This window comes from Acanthaster planci, linkage group LG13 (assembly GCF_054643075.1).
Source record: "Acanthaster planci isolate LZ-2023a linkage group LG13, COTS_SCS, whole genome shotgun sequence".
Classification (NCBI taxonomy): Eukaryota; Metazoa; Echinodermata; class Asteroidea; order Valvatida; family Acanthasteridae; genus Acanthaster; species Acanthaster planci.
The window spans coordinates 10,051,176-10,066,655 of NC_141789.1; the positions used below are offsets into that span (position 1 = coordinate 10,051,176).

The window sequence follows — 15,480 nt, forward strand, 5'->3', positions numbered from 1 at the left end:
CATAATTATGTAGCCCAAGTTAAGGTTTGAATGGTGTCCACTAAATGTACAAGAGTAGAAATACTTGGTGCAGGTATCGCATCGGAATATTATGTTTCTTATGCGTGAAAAGGATGTTACGTAACTTCAACTTTCAAGGTTCCGCCCACCTTCAAATAAAACAAATCACATAAAATAAAATGTCTGAACAGAGGGCGCTATTTAACAACACCATCATCATGGCGGATCTGTGGAAGAAAGCGACTTTGGCCGTTGCCTTTACCACGATGGTGAAGGAAGAGGCAGCCGAAAGTCACGCCGAAAATCTTGTGTTAGAAATTGAAACATCTGAAGAACCCGTAGCCCCAACTTTGAGGTATGTCCCTGGTGATTTTACCCCACACAATACTGTTTGGTTTTAAGCCGAGAGGGTCACGGAAAGGTCGGCAACTCTCATTTGCGTCCGACACCGCGCGCGGCAGGCAGAACAAACATCACTCCAGAAAGTGCCTGAGGCTGAGAACAAACATCACTCCAGAAAGTGCCTGAGGCTGAGCCAATCACTTGGATCAGGCTATTCTTGACAAAATAGGAATGGTGAAACTCTTTCAGTTTCTATGGTTTATTTTGTTTCAGTACATCTAACACTGAGTAACATGCATGACAGAATCATCAAGGAAATGATCAATCATCGAGTAGGCTAGGCCTAGTGTCATGAGTGTTAATGCATTGCGTTCGGCACGCCCATTATTAGGGAGACCCTTTCGAAGTTTCAGCCATTTTTTCATGTTCATCACGGTGATCGTGATGCCTACCCTTATTTAAAATGGGAAAGAAATGGCAATGGAGTATTGTTGGTGCTGGGCTTTGAAAGGACAGATATAATTCTCTTACACAAGTATCATGGCCATCTGTCATTTGTGCATAGCCATAGGCCTATGTCCGTGCACACGATGTCATTTATTTGTGTGTACAGGTATGTACAACAGTCATGCCCACATTATTTACATGTAGCTTAGCCTAGGGCCCAATTCAATGTCTCAGTTTATCATAATGCATTTCTTATGCATCATTCATTAGCCTTGTCACTTGTACTAAAATCTTGACATGACCGGGTACAATGTACATGCATACTATAGTATAGGTGACCTGTGCATGCATTTTACAAATGTATTTTTATGCAGACCTACACCAATTACCTGCACATCGCATACATGTAGTTTGATATTTATCATGTTAATTTTATAGGCCTATTACCTCATGTACATGTAATACATGTACATGGACATTGTTATTAAATTGTATGCACATTGTATTGACAGTGTGGCACTGTACAAATGTGTTAATAAGCTGTCGTGACTGGGTGGTCTGCTCTTTTCCGTGGGGATTATTAAATAAAATAATTTACATGTATATTCAACCAGCAGAAAATTCCCTTCCTATGTAGTTCATACTGCATGTATGTACCTGTACAATGTACATGTACATCAGCCGTTGATTGTTTGTGTATACCAGTGGCCATGGTGGCACTGCAGTTTTCTGTCTAACTTAACAGATGTATATATACATTACAAGAATTGCTTTTGGCCTAGATGTAAATGCCCTTGATATTTAATTGACAATGGTGGTACATGTACTTGACACAGCGTAAGGGCCGTACACCTGCTGGGCTGAAAGAACTGGATGTAGTCATCAGCAGGCGATGCACTCCTCGCCATTATGATGATCACATGAGGAAGGTTAAGGCCAAGGTCGGGCGATTGCATTACACTCTGTCGAACTTGTTGCCTGAAAGGATATGTCCCGGCAGGTTATTTATGTGTACTGGGGGAAGGAACGGCTGTCACCATGCACTGTGCATTGGAAGCATTGACCTGTGAGTAGAGATCCTTCCTGCAATGTAGAACCTGTGTGCACACAACAGCCCCTGCTGTGTCAGTGATTGCATTGGCTTCAAGTTCACAGTTTAGATCCTGGGGATGATATCTCGGTACGGATGCTATGGATCACACCGATAATGGTTCGGATTGTGCTGTTCTCACTCATCCGGTCAGTGCACTAGACATGCTAGAGTGGCTCATGATAACCTACCCAGCTCACAAGGAAATAAGCAGTCTCTTCTGTACACAAGCGGAATGTAGGCCATGAGTTACATGTCACTGTTTTTGTGATCTACATCTATAGATATGCTTCTTTTGTAGTTGCTATTGGATAGGGATCTCCAAATTGAGAAATTTTGGACCTTTGGTCAGAGATCAAAGGCGTTGTGCACAGGTAATTAAACCTGTATGTTCATCGTATTCATGCACATCACGTAGAGTATACATGTACATGTAGGCATGGTGGGTAGCTTTTACCATACAAGCTGCCTTGTCATCATGCTCATGCACAAATTTACATGTATGCAAACCGTTTGCAGTGTGGTTGGCATTAGACTGCTGTATGATTTCTGATTTCACTTTGTGTATGTACCTGCTTTGGGTAGAACAACGGCTTGCGTCAAGCAGTCTTTGTACACGTAGCTTCTGTATGGGATCTGAAATGCAGGAAGTACACTGTACTGTGCCCACTTGCCTCACGTACATGTAGCATCAAGAGAACTGTGCATTCGACTGTGGATCAATAAGTATTGTTCCCTGCCTTTGGTGGAGCCTTAATGCTGGGAGCCAGCCCAGGAGACAATGTATACCCCAAGCTCCTGACTGGATTTTCGAATAACAGGAAGTAACAACATACAAGTACCTTCATTTGTATACATGGAAAACTTGTAGCTGATGGAAAATTGTCGTCATGATGGACTCGCCGTATTCTAAAAGTCAGCCGGTGGAGAAAAATGAGGAGGTTGACCGGCTTGTCAGCATCATTGAGGAATCGGACTCTACCTCTGTCTGCCAAATTTTCAGGTTGGTTGTGATGAGATGTTGAATTGGAATGTGCTCATGATGCTCTCTAAACAACCTTTGTGCATCATGTATTTAACCCATATTAAATGGACCATCTGTATAATACGTCCACATATACATGTACATGTACACTGGTATCGATAGTGTTTTTGTTTAATAATTGTTGACTGCTGTGGTGTGGGATAGGATGTTTTGATTCGCCTTGGGGCACTATGCGTCCCTCGGGTGTTCAAAACGTCATATTCCACACCACAGTGGTCAACAATTGTTTTGTCGTACCCGGTACATCTGTCTTAAGGAATTTATCCAAAGAAACAAATTCTGAATTTCAGAAGATGATAGGCCGACTGTCAAACTCTATAATTAACCTAAAACAGACGTAAACAATATCATCTGCAAATGCACTGTTTTCTCGCTTTCTTTAAGTGTGTAAACTTTCATGTGAAAGTAGTGTGGGTACCAGTGAGTGCATGTACTGTAGTCTGGTTAGCGGTCCCCACATTACCTTATACGCTGCGGGGATTGGAACGAGCGTGATCTATGAATGAGTTTCCTGGTAGCCTGTGCACAAAACGTATCATGAGTACCATGCAAAACTGGCCAAAGGAGAGGGAACGTTCGCTCTCAAACTTCCCGTAGCGCTTCTGTCTCGTGTGTGTGCATGTGCATGTACACACCAGCAGAATGAGATACATGTATCTCACGGTGAGTGTGATACCGGTCTGCAGATATATCGCCCTTTAATGTGATCATTCTGGGCCAACAAACGAACAGTATCCAAGACAGATGTACATGTATGTATGTATGACAATTGTGTATGATGGGAGTGGTCCTAATGTAAGTCATCATTTCATGCGGGCATCATGCAAGTACATGTATCACATGTTGGCATTGACACCATTTACATATCATGCATATGCACATGCAGTGGCACATAAATAATGAGGTGATTCTAAAGGCTGAACTCGCACAGTGTTATGTATATGAACAGCTCCAGTGGTTGTTCGTGGGTCGGTTGCTCAAACATGTCAAATGCTGGGAACCAGGGATTGTACTGTGTTGTACTGGTAGTGGGTTTATTTGCCAGACACGACAAAGTACATGCAAAGGGGACAAGAGGTGATCACACAGATTTAAACACTGTATTGGTTTATTCTGTACACAGGCCCAACTCTTCCAAAGCCAGAACAGCAACTGTCAATCTTGAAGTTAACGCCTACTTATACTTTTTACTGAGAGTAAAGAAACATTTGATCAAAATAAGAAAATCCATAAGAAATAGCAAATATATTGTAGTGTTTTGTGAGGCACTAACAACTTTACGCATTTTGTCACAAGAGGGCGCTAGCCCAACAAAACAGGCTCACGCTGTTTATAAGAGGTTCTCATTCACGCATTGTCAGTGCACAGGAGCATGGCGATGCCTCACCGCATAAGCGCACAGAGCATCGCAATGCGCACTGTCAGGTAGTCATTTACAGTGTATATGTTGCAAATTGTTAACTAATAACCAATAATTAATATGCGGTATAATTTCACAACACTACAATCGGTTTTTGCTGCTGTCTCATGCACTGTATTCAGTGACATGCAACAGGGTGGAATCTACATGCACCGGTACATTGTATGTACCAATTCAAGGGTTAATGTGTGGATTTCTGGGCTGCCTTGTTTCCTAGTTAAAAAGGAAAATTCGTTTCTCTGGTATGCATAATTATTTATGTTCATGTTACAAAGTTTTTCCATCATGTCCAGCATAGCCAGCCATCTCACTTTTTTTTGCAGCTCAACAAAAATCAAAATCCTGTTTCCCTGTGCCTTCGTACAAAACCCTGACAAGGAGGTGATGTGGGATCCTGTGCCCAGAGCAATGTTCTTGGGTCGTGTTCCCGCCATTCGAACGCAAGAAACCCGTGTTGAGAACAGGCCTGCCGCCTGAACTCGACCAAAGGCGTTAATTAATGATGTGTACTTGTACCATTACATGCATGTGCCGCATACAAATATTTGTACAAAATGACAATGAATGAGATGCGTGATGGTACATTCAAGTACACATGATGTGTACCCTACGCTCCTGAAACTGCTACATGTAGAGTATTGTTTGCTGCTGTACCAGTTGGCATGGCTGAAGGAAGTTGGCCAGGGTTAAATATTGTACACGTACAGTGTACTTGTACATGTACATGTATATACTTACATGTATGTGTATGTATCCCTATTGTTTAAGTGTGCGTCATCCAGTTTAGACAGCCACATGCAGTTTGATTGCGTGCATGCATCCAAGATGTACATTTCATACTTGTGTATCATGTACCATACTGTACATCATGTACATACATGTAGTAGCTTCCTCATCAGGAAAGTTAGTGTACATAATTTGTGTTATTTCCTCCTTAATTAATTTGACAACTGTTATATGTATATTCTCTCTACATGCACAGGGCGACTGTTAAACACTGTTGAGTAAACATTTTGTCCATTCCGCTGTTTGGTTTGGTTGCTGTATCGTCTGACTGATTTCAAATTTGAGAAAAGGCCAAAAATCTCCAGTGAGATTTTCGGTTGGGAATATTGCCAGTGAGCACTGCAGCTGCAGGTTGACTCAGTAGCAACATTGAGTCATCAAATATCCGGCCTGGGGCTGTGGCAGGGAGACTCAGCCGTTGATGAGACACCGGGCCAACTCCTCCGGTAATAGTACTTACAAGATGCTGTGCCCCACCCACGCCCCTTGGGTCCAGAGGCTCACAGGCATTATGCATGCGTGCATTTTTTGAAATTGCATCAAGTTTGCACATTGCACAAATGTACATGTACATGCAGCAGTATTTATGCTGGCTTAAACTACATGCATTTGTATATATGACTCTTTACATATCAGGACATCACCCATAATACCTGTATGTTATGGCATCAGAAACTACATGTAATTACATGTAATAAGTTTCATGATTTGGTACACAATGATTTGCACTCTTCGTACCCGGTACATGAACTGGTAGATGGGTCATTCCATGAGGTTGGGGCACAATTTGTGACGGTGTCAATTGTTACCGGTACATGGGCTCCATAAAAATGAACAGGTATTTCCCTGCATATGGATTCCCAATTGACATCGTCGTATATCTTGCAAGGCTGAATACAGATGGGTGTGTGTGTCATTTTTACAGAGTAAATGGCCCACTCTACTGGTCTTGATCGACAGGTGGTAAAAGTTACCGATGTAACAAGGGCACGGTGACAAATTGTGCCCCCAACCTCATGGAATGACCCAGATGTACGTCCCTGTATGTACATGTGGTTTCAAAAATTGAAAAACTGAACCATCTCAGTTGCAGGATGGCTGTTTTGTCAAGTCTATCACAAACCGTAGCTCTCACGAGTTTTGCCACAAGACCAGTGGCAGGGTGACTATTGAACAGCTTTGTGACTCTGCTGGCCAGATGGCTCGTCGTTGTCTTATGACTGACTAGCAGGGACTTGTGATGGAATCAACCACGAGTTCAAAAGTGAAAGGATAGGCCTACATGTACATGTACATGTACTGTGTGATTGTTCAACGTAGTTGCTCCCCAGCTTTACTTGTTCATTTGCAGCTGCGTTACACATGCACCTGTACCAGTATAACGGTACATGTACATGAACACTTTGTATTTTAAATTACCGGTATCGTGCGTAGTAATGGAAGGAATCTCACTCAGTCTTGATTTTTCCCAAATATTTTGCAGTATTAACACTAGTTAAATTTGTCTGCATATTTAGGGGGACTGTACATTAATTTTGTTATGTTTAAGACATCTGTGCGTTGTCGGAAGGAAGTCTAAAAAATACTTGCATTGCCATAGAAATTTTGTCCATGTCTTTAATTTTATTAGAAAAATGTTCCATTTGTTTCTTTCATAAAGGGGGACTTCAGAAGTTTTCAGAAAGGTTCCTGTGACAGCAACCATGCCTGTGAGGTTGTTTCAAATTTGCCGCACAACAGCACGTGTTACGATTTCAGTCATTTAAAAAAAATTCAACTTGTTTCATTTTTGGTCATTTGGTGAATTTAACTTGTTTTTTCAACATTGAGTTCCTTGTTGTTTCAGAGCCATCCAAGATGGCAACGACCACGAGCGCTTCATGTACCATCTCAAGTCCCGCATCCAGGAACACGACCGCGACATCGAGAGGATGTGCAACTTCCACTACCAGGGCTTTGTGGACAGCATCGGCCAGCTGCTCAAGGTCCGAGCCATCGCCGAGAGGCTGAAGGTGAGCGGTCAAAAGGTCATGAAGGTCCGGTCAGTGCCCCAGCAGCTGGGCACAGTCGGGTCACAGTCATTGTCTTTTTTAGCGCCTTGTCAACACAAGGCTCAAGGCTGTGTCCGAGCGAGTTGGCTACATGTATGTTGCATCAATGGTTTTCCGCTCGAGCAGTGAAATTTTGATATTGCAGTTCAAATATTCAAAGCAATCCTGCAGTTTATTGTTAAAGGGATACCCAATGTGGAAGAATACACTTACATAGTTTAGTCTATCACAAGTCACTTCACCAGCCCTGTCATAAGACCAGTCTCAAATAACAGGGTAAAAACGAGAAAGAACTCCTTCATTGGAATATGGGGGGGGGATAGTTTACGACTTGGCTGAGGGTTGAATGACCTGTTGTGGACTTGCGGTACACGGACTTGTGATGGACTCGACTACGTACTAGCACAGTACATGTGTGTATTTCGGTATCAACTTAAAAATGAAAGTTCACTGTGAAGTTATCGTCTTACTCTGGTTTCAGGAGGAGGTATTATCCACAAATCGATCTCTTCAGCGATCAGGCTTGTCCGTGATCCAGCAAGCAGAGGATCTGGAGAAAACCCGCAAGACGCACCGGAACATCGTAGCCACAGTGGAACTCTTACAGCTCTGCCTGCCTGGTAAGAACTGACGTGTACGGTACATGTAGGTCATTACCTGAAGAAAGAGACAAGTGCGTCACATTTTAGGAAAGACCAGGGGGCTGTATTGGCCTTGTTTTACAAGGAGGTGAATGCTGAGGTTATTGAAAGCTGAATCTCTCCTTTGAGGATGCACAGGGTACACATGTACCTAAACATACGCGTAACCGTAAATGCATAGTGATGTATCTTACATGTACATACACCGTACATAAATTAAGTGGAGAGAACAGAGTGTGCATACATGTACATGGAATTCTGGTATGCTACAGTGTTGGAAACATTATATTAATGTATAAAGGTTTTGCATGGTAGACATCTAGCAGGGCAGTTCTTTTGCTTTACAGGCATGACAGGGAAACCTCCTTTGTGTATACCCTGTGGAACAAAAGGACTGGCCTGTAAGATGGCAGCCATGCAAACCCTCTATAGCCAGTAAAATTGCCCAGTACATTATACATACATATGTACATTGTACATGTAAAGCCTGGTTTCCATATGGTTGTAACGAACGCCGACGGCATGCAAGAAGTCAAGACACAGACAGTCGTGGAAGAGACGCTGCGCGACGTCATTCCATCCAAAAATTAAACAAAATGGCATCCCGAACTTTTTTAGTTGGCAATGTTTCCTCTTGAAGCCAAACTGATACTCCAGTTTGATGTATTTTGTTAGTGATCAGCTATTTTGTTGACCGTTGGGGCTGCATATGCTAGTAATACGGAAACAATGGACCAAATGACTGTACATGTATACGTATTAAGCGAGAGGGGCATTCCTGTATGCTAGCAATGCTGGCATGCATGTTTGTATAGGCCTACTCGGCGACTCAAATCAGACAGTCGGCAAAGTTGAACCAGACTCAACTTTGCCAATCCGTCTGGGGTTGGTTTGCGTATGTTATGGGTTATGGTCTGGATTATTGGTGACACTTCTGTTTGACATGTTTTTATATGTCTGCATTGCAGTTTGCGTGTTGATTACGTTTCTCTGTGCATTTCTTGGGTTGATATGGAAACCAGGCTGAAATGTACATTGGTAATTCCAGTAATTAGGGGTCCATTTTTTTGTGTGTGTCCCTGCCACTGCTGACATATGATTTTGTAAGTTCAGAACACATTTTTTAATCTCCAAAGAGTGATGGATTAATGTAAATTACCTGCCAAACAAATAGTAATAGTTTGAAATCAATTCCGGTGATATTTTCCATGTTAAATACTGTAATAAAGGTCAGATGTAACAGGGACATAAAAATGTCACACTTTTCGATCTCTTATTTCTGGAATTACCCATGGGCAAACTTTTTCCTATGTCTATGCTTACATGTACATGTACTTTATCTTACTCATTGTTTAGTTTACCGGTATTTTGTTGTTTGTGCTTGAGATTCTAGGATAGCTCTGTGCTTAATTCCAAGTGTCACCATTCAGAATACGAAGCGCAGCACTTGGCACGATATGTAAACATCTCAGATGACAAATGAGCACAACCCCACAAAGAAGACGCTGCGTTTGGACTGACACACACATATCTGTGGCGCAAGACAGCCTGACATTTAGGCAAGGCAGCATCCACAAAGTGTACACATGTACGGAGAGAGATTGTCCCCGATAATCGCATGCCTGCCAACGGTTCAACCAAGCACCGTGTGCTGGCCCTCAGGGAGAGTGGGAATTGCATTACTGATGGAGTAGTTTGCACATGCCGCTTTACTGCAGGGGGCGTGCATGCACATAATCCTCTTTATGCTGCAGCATGCGGAGTCTTGCGCATACATGATTATGTGGGCGAAGCAAAACTGGTTCAGAATACTTCAGTGCTAGTTTCTCTGGTTGTTGGACTGAGCTGAATCTGGGAACTGCATTAGGGTAATTCCAGAAATTAGGGGTCCAAAAGTGTGACCTTTTTTGTGTCCCTGTTACATCTGACCTGTGTTATTTGACATGGAAATATCACCGGAATTGATATCAATCTATTACTATTCGTTTGGAAGGTAATTTGCATTAATTCATCTCTCTTGGAAATTAGTAAAACGTGTTCTGAACTTACAAAATCATATGTCAAATGTGACAGGGACACACAAAAAAACCGGACCCGTAATTTCTGGAATTACCCTGGATGAACAATTTACATGTTGATGTGAATTCACTGAGGAACACTGTAAATTGTGAATAAAAAAATCATATGGGTACATGTACATATGTGAAAAATGACTAAAATCCATACTTCTGTACATACTGGTTCTTGTGGTCTTTCTGTTTTCCTGCAGATTTACTTGCACAAGCATTGAAAATGAAATGCCATTTTGCTTACACGCACTTGTTGGCATACATCAACATGTAGCTGTACATGTACACATGTGCATTGCTACGGGGAAGTAGAGTTCACTTCCTGGTGGCATCTGTTTGTGCTATTTCAAAACAATTCGTAACTTTAAACATGGCAAATACATGTATATCGATGGCTGGTTTTGTTTCCTGTACCGTGTGTACAGAGCCTCTTAATCTTGCAAATGCAGCGTATTGGTATACATGAACACACATACATGTACATATATACAGTACATGAAACTACACTGCTGGGTACGGCACTTGCACTGATGGATGTGTCGTCTACTGTGCACACTCATACATTGTGCTTTTGAAGAGCCCTGAGCGCAAAGCCAAAGTGTAGAAGAAATAATTGATGCGTACATGTAAGTGACAAGCCACATACCGGTACATGTACATGTATCGCCTTCAATATTCCAGTCTAACACTGTATATACATGTACAGTATACATGTGCTGTAAGTCCCTGTAGCTACATGTATGGGCAACATCATGGGGTACTCAGAATTATATATACCAATATATACATGTATTTTTATATACCGATATTCTAGACAGATGAACATTCTTATGAACAATTTGCCTTTGAATTTGTCTTTTGACAGATTTCTGAATTCAGTGTTTACACTATCACGATGATACCATAGTTCGTGCTCTGCAACGTTAGAAAAAGAAAGGCATGAGGAAAAGCCCCCCTTCCTTCCCCCCAAAGAAAATTTAGGGAAATACGGGTATAGTAATTGTATGAGTTCAGGGATGCTTGATGGAGCCTCACTAAAGCCGAGTTTACATAGTCATCAGTTACACGTATCTGGTTATGAGAGAAATATGCACAGTGTTCTCAGAATACGTACATCTGCACAATGTACCAATTCATGTACAGTTATACATGTACATGTACCCGTACATTTACATGTGTTATTAAATTGTGTTCTACACTTTAATCTTTGTGTCTATATTGTTCAGAGCCTTGCCTGAAGCAGGCTTCCACTCATGCCCGTGCTTCATCTTGAAGTTGACAGTGACCCACAAACATTGCCCGTTTGATAACGTGGGGAGATTGCCTCCTGACCGAGCTGTTGCCATGGCAACAAGTGCAGAATAAAAATTTGCACACAGAATGTCTCTTGAAAATGTACATGTACAAATTAATGATTGACCGAGTAAATAGAGTTTGGCATTTAAGAATTACATGTACATGTTAGTGAACATGTACCAGGGGTAAGATTTTGTAAGTACAGTGTATGGGTGGGGTACATACATGTATACGCCCTACACTACAGTCATGTTTGGAGGTCTATGATTTATTCCGCTGACAACTGGGCATCTGCATACATAGTAGGACATTCACTCTATCCTGAACCGTACATTAGCTCATACATGTACATGTACATACCCGTACATACATGTACGTGTTTGTATTCAGCATCTGAACAAGTTTGCCTGTTCTCGCCCAAAATTTTGACAGTGTGTGTTGTTTGATTGTTGAACAAACGTATACATACAGTACAATGTACATATCTCTTATTAATGTGTAAGACAAGAAATTTAATGGTTATCAAAAAAGGTCACTTTTTCACTTTATTATCTACAGTTTTGTGCCAAGTTCTAGAGTTGTAACATTCATAATGTACAATGATGTGCACAGTTGTTTATTTGTACATGTATAAATCTCAAATAAAAAATGTAGTGTTTCATTTCTGCTGCCGCTATCTCCCATGGTACATGTCTAGCGTCTTTGTCAGACAGGGTTTAAAGTCCATATAAGTTCTGGGTTAATGAGTGAACATACATGAAGTGTTTATTGAACAAATGTGAATGACCACTTGTTGACATACAATGTACATCATGTTCACCAGTACCCCCAGTACCCAGGGAATTTTGCATTAATCTCGCCTGAGCTTATGGACACTTATTGGCCGGTACCATACATTTACTATAATATATATACATAAATATTTAATTTTATGTGCTTCTGCTTCCAGTTACAAAAAAACACAGATCTCGCTCTTCATCTGGTCCATATTCATGCAGTGGCCCCACAGTGATAATCGAGCGTAAACCAACAGAGGCGTGATAAGGCTCGAGCAATGTACAGGCACATTTACAGTAGATGGTCACAGTACTGCATAAATTATTGATTTTTTTCTACGGTTACCAATATCGTCTTTTGCTCTTTTTCCCCTCTTCCCGTCCATAGTTCTGCAGATGTACTGCAAGTTGAATGAGCAGATGGAGAATAAGAGGTAAACTCTCAAAGGATTCGGAGCAGGAGATAGCAGAGAAAGAGAAACATAGACGAGCATGCAGACGAGATGGAGATAGGGTCAACGTGTGGTACATGTAGCTTTGTACATGTACATGAACACACCAATACCTGTAGTGTACTCCCCAGGAACATTATAAAAAAGAGGCGGCTGTACCGTTAATCAGTACTTGGTACATGTACATCTGTTGTGTTATTTGCTTCAATAGTTCTGTTCCTTTCTTTGTGACTGACGTTCTGGGTACATGTACATATATGTTCAAGTATTCTGGATTACGAAGTGATTGAATAATGACTGGGATTAATAAAATGCAGAGAATTTGAAAAATATTTTGTTATTCATATTTGACATTATACAACTCACAAAATACATATATACATTGTACAGTGATGACATTGCATGCTTTATAATGCAGGGTTCCTGCGGCCTGGAAAAGTCATGAAAAGTCATGGAAATTTGGTTTTCCTTTTTCAGGTCTGGAAAAGTCATGGAATTTTGTAAAACTGACTAAAGTCATGGAAAAGTTATGAAATTTTGTCATGGAAGTCATGAAACACTGTGTGATTACTGTTATCAGAAATAAGCGCATAAAATCTGTGATTGTATATGTATTTGCAACCTAAAAGGCCGATAAGTCCAAGAAATTTTGTTATTTGATTGTGGATTTTCATAATTTGGTCACGGAATTTTATAATTGTCCTTTAGGTGCAGGAACCCTGATAATGTGAACGGCAGCCCCCCAGTACATGTACAATGCACAGACACACGTACATGTACATTTCATTGTACATGTTCTTGCATCTAGATCAGCCACATGTACGGTAGTAGGGGCACTGTTACTAAGATACATGTACATTAACCTTGACCCTCCGAGACCAATCAGAACAAAGGACAGGGTACATGGGCCATTCTTTAAATTGGGGGTCCAATTTTTTGTGTGTCCCAGTCACATCCAACATATGATTTTGTTATTCAGAACACACTCTCTAATTTCCAAGTGTCATGAATTAATGCAAATTACCTGCGAAACAAATAGAAATAGTTTCAATTCAATTTCGATGATATTTCAATGTCAAATTACACTGGCAAGGTGAAATGGGTCACAAAAATGTCACATTTTTAGACCCTGAATTTATAAAATTACATGTACCCAAGTGTAGCTGGTATGCACAAAGAATGTGCCATCTCGTCGCTCAGTTTGGGGAGTTGCCCAGGGCATAAAGTAGAAATGACATATTTTGCCCTTGGGATCATGTTTCGCTGCAGCAGAGGAAGCCATGCGTGCAAATCTTTCACATTTTATTGGCCTAAATGACCACATTGCTTATGACAGTGGCATTGGTGATGATGATGATGTTGCTGGTTGTGAAAACTGGTGGGGAGGGTTGCGGAATACTGTAGTCTACATTTAATGCAAGGTTGATGGTGGTAAACGGAGCGGTGATGATTGAGAAAACACAAGTAGTGCATGTACATGTATGTTGATAGGGATGGTATTCTTAAACAAGGTGCACTGTGGTTGCATTCATTACATGTACTGTGTACAGGTACATGTATTTTGTAATGGTCTGGTGTTGAGAGAGAAAACAGTGCACATGTACAAGTATATTGATGGTGATGTACAATGTATATACATGTACATGTACACTGTACATGTAAGGTAGACATGAACAAGGTGGTGATTAAATGCACTGTGGTGATATCGATTTCTGTAGTTTTGTGCTTGCCATGGTGATAGCAGATGCTGTGGTTGTTAATTTTGTGTCAGTGATGGCTGACGTTTGCAGTGACTGATGAATGGAATCGACAAACACAAAAATTCATATAAGACCAAACAAAAAAAATAGCTGTGTTTCCGGTTACCCGACCCAACCTAGAAAATCATGCGCAACCTTTATCTTTTTATTCGACAAATCAATACAATATAAAAACTTATGATGCCTTGCCCCGAGCCTAATTTTGTGTACATTGTCCTGTACATTGTGTTGTTCTAATTTTTTTTTCCCCTGAGGTGGACGGCTCTTGTGTGTTTGTATTTCAATAACCAGCTGCTTTACTACTCAATTACGGTGCTGATATGTAATATTGACACGCACATGTACCGTATTAATCTGACACTGACTTAGTACATGTACCTGCTACAAATATACACTGTCCCCCCCAAAAAAATCCATCATCCAACCCTAATTTTTTTGGCTGTACAAATTTAGAGTAAAAGAAAATGTTTTACCCAACCAACCACCCTAATTTATTATTCAGTGTAATAGGAAACACAACTAATTTTTGGTTTGGCCTTAACAAAATCAAGTTTAACTTGTACCGGTACAAAAACGTACATGTATATGTGTACTGTCCAGGCATGTGCAGTGCATAGTAGGCCAATGTACATGTACTACAGACGTTACACTTTGTTTACATGTACAATTCCTTGTGGAGTTTGTGGAAGCGAACCATCTGGTGAGCACCATAGGAAGGTACATATGGGTAATTCCAGAAATTAGGGGTCCTTTTTTTTCGGTGTCCCTATCGCATCTGACATATGTTCAGAACACATTTTCCAAGAGTGATGAATTAATGCAAATTACTTGCCAAACAAATAATAATAGTTTGAAATCAATTTCGGTGATATTTCCATGTCAAAAAACAAAGTTCTGATGTAACAGGGACACAAAAATGTCATACTTTTGGACCCCTAATTTCTGGAATCACCCATGTACATGTGTGGCAGCATTGGTACAGAGGTCTAATGTACGTGTATTTATGCACTTACAACCCTCAGATACTACAATGCACTGAAAACATTAGAGCAGCTGGAACACACGCAGCTCCCGAGGGTCCAGCGCTACCGGTTCTGCGAGAACATGGCCAAGAACATCCCCAAGCTGAGAGAGAGCATCATGGAGGCTTCCATGAGCGACCTTAAGGACTTTCTGGAGAGCATCAGGAAGCACTCGGACTGGATAGGGGAGGAGGCCATGAAACAGGTATCAGCAGTTCTTCTACAGTCATTTGCAAAAGTTTAGGGCCCCCCGTACCAAATGAATTTACCACTTCCTGCCGGG

General features: G+C 41.1%; 1 protein-coding gene across 4 annotated transcripts in view; it reads left to right on the forward strand.

The window, feature by feature from the left end:
• Positions 1 to 196: 196 nt before the first annotated feature.
• LOC110985089 (exocyst complex component 6B-like) overlaps positions 197 to 15,480 on the forward strand; it is a 30,759-nt gene continuing 15,475 nt past the window's right edge. The window contains exons 1-5 of one of the 4 annotated variants that reach the window (XM_087144744.1): positions 197 to 355; positions 6,977 to 7,142; positions 7,663 to 7,801; positions 12,352 to 12,397; positions 15,198 to 15,402. In XM_087144744.1, the coding sequence (XP_087000870.1) occupies positions 219 to 355; positions 6,977 to 7,142; positions 7,663 to 7,801; positions 12,352 to 12,397; positions 15,198 to 15,402 (693 nt within the window). In that variant the 5' untranslated portion in view covers positions 197 to 218. Of the gene's footprint in view, positions 356 to 462; positions 577 to 1,436; positions 2,883 to 5,379; positions 5,577 to 6,976; positions 7,143 to 7,662; positions 7,802 to 12,351; positions 12,398 to 15,197; positions 15,403 to 15,480 lie in introns of those variants that run through there. The other 3 variants (XM_087144747.1, XM_087144745.1, XM_087144746.1) reach the window with 3 other exon arrangements.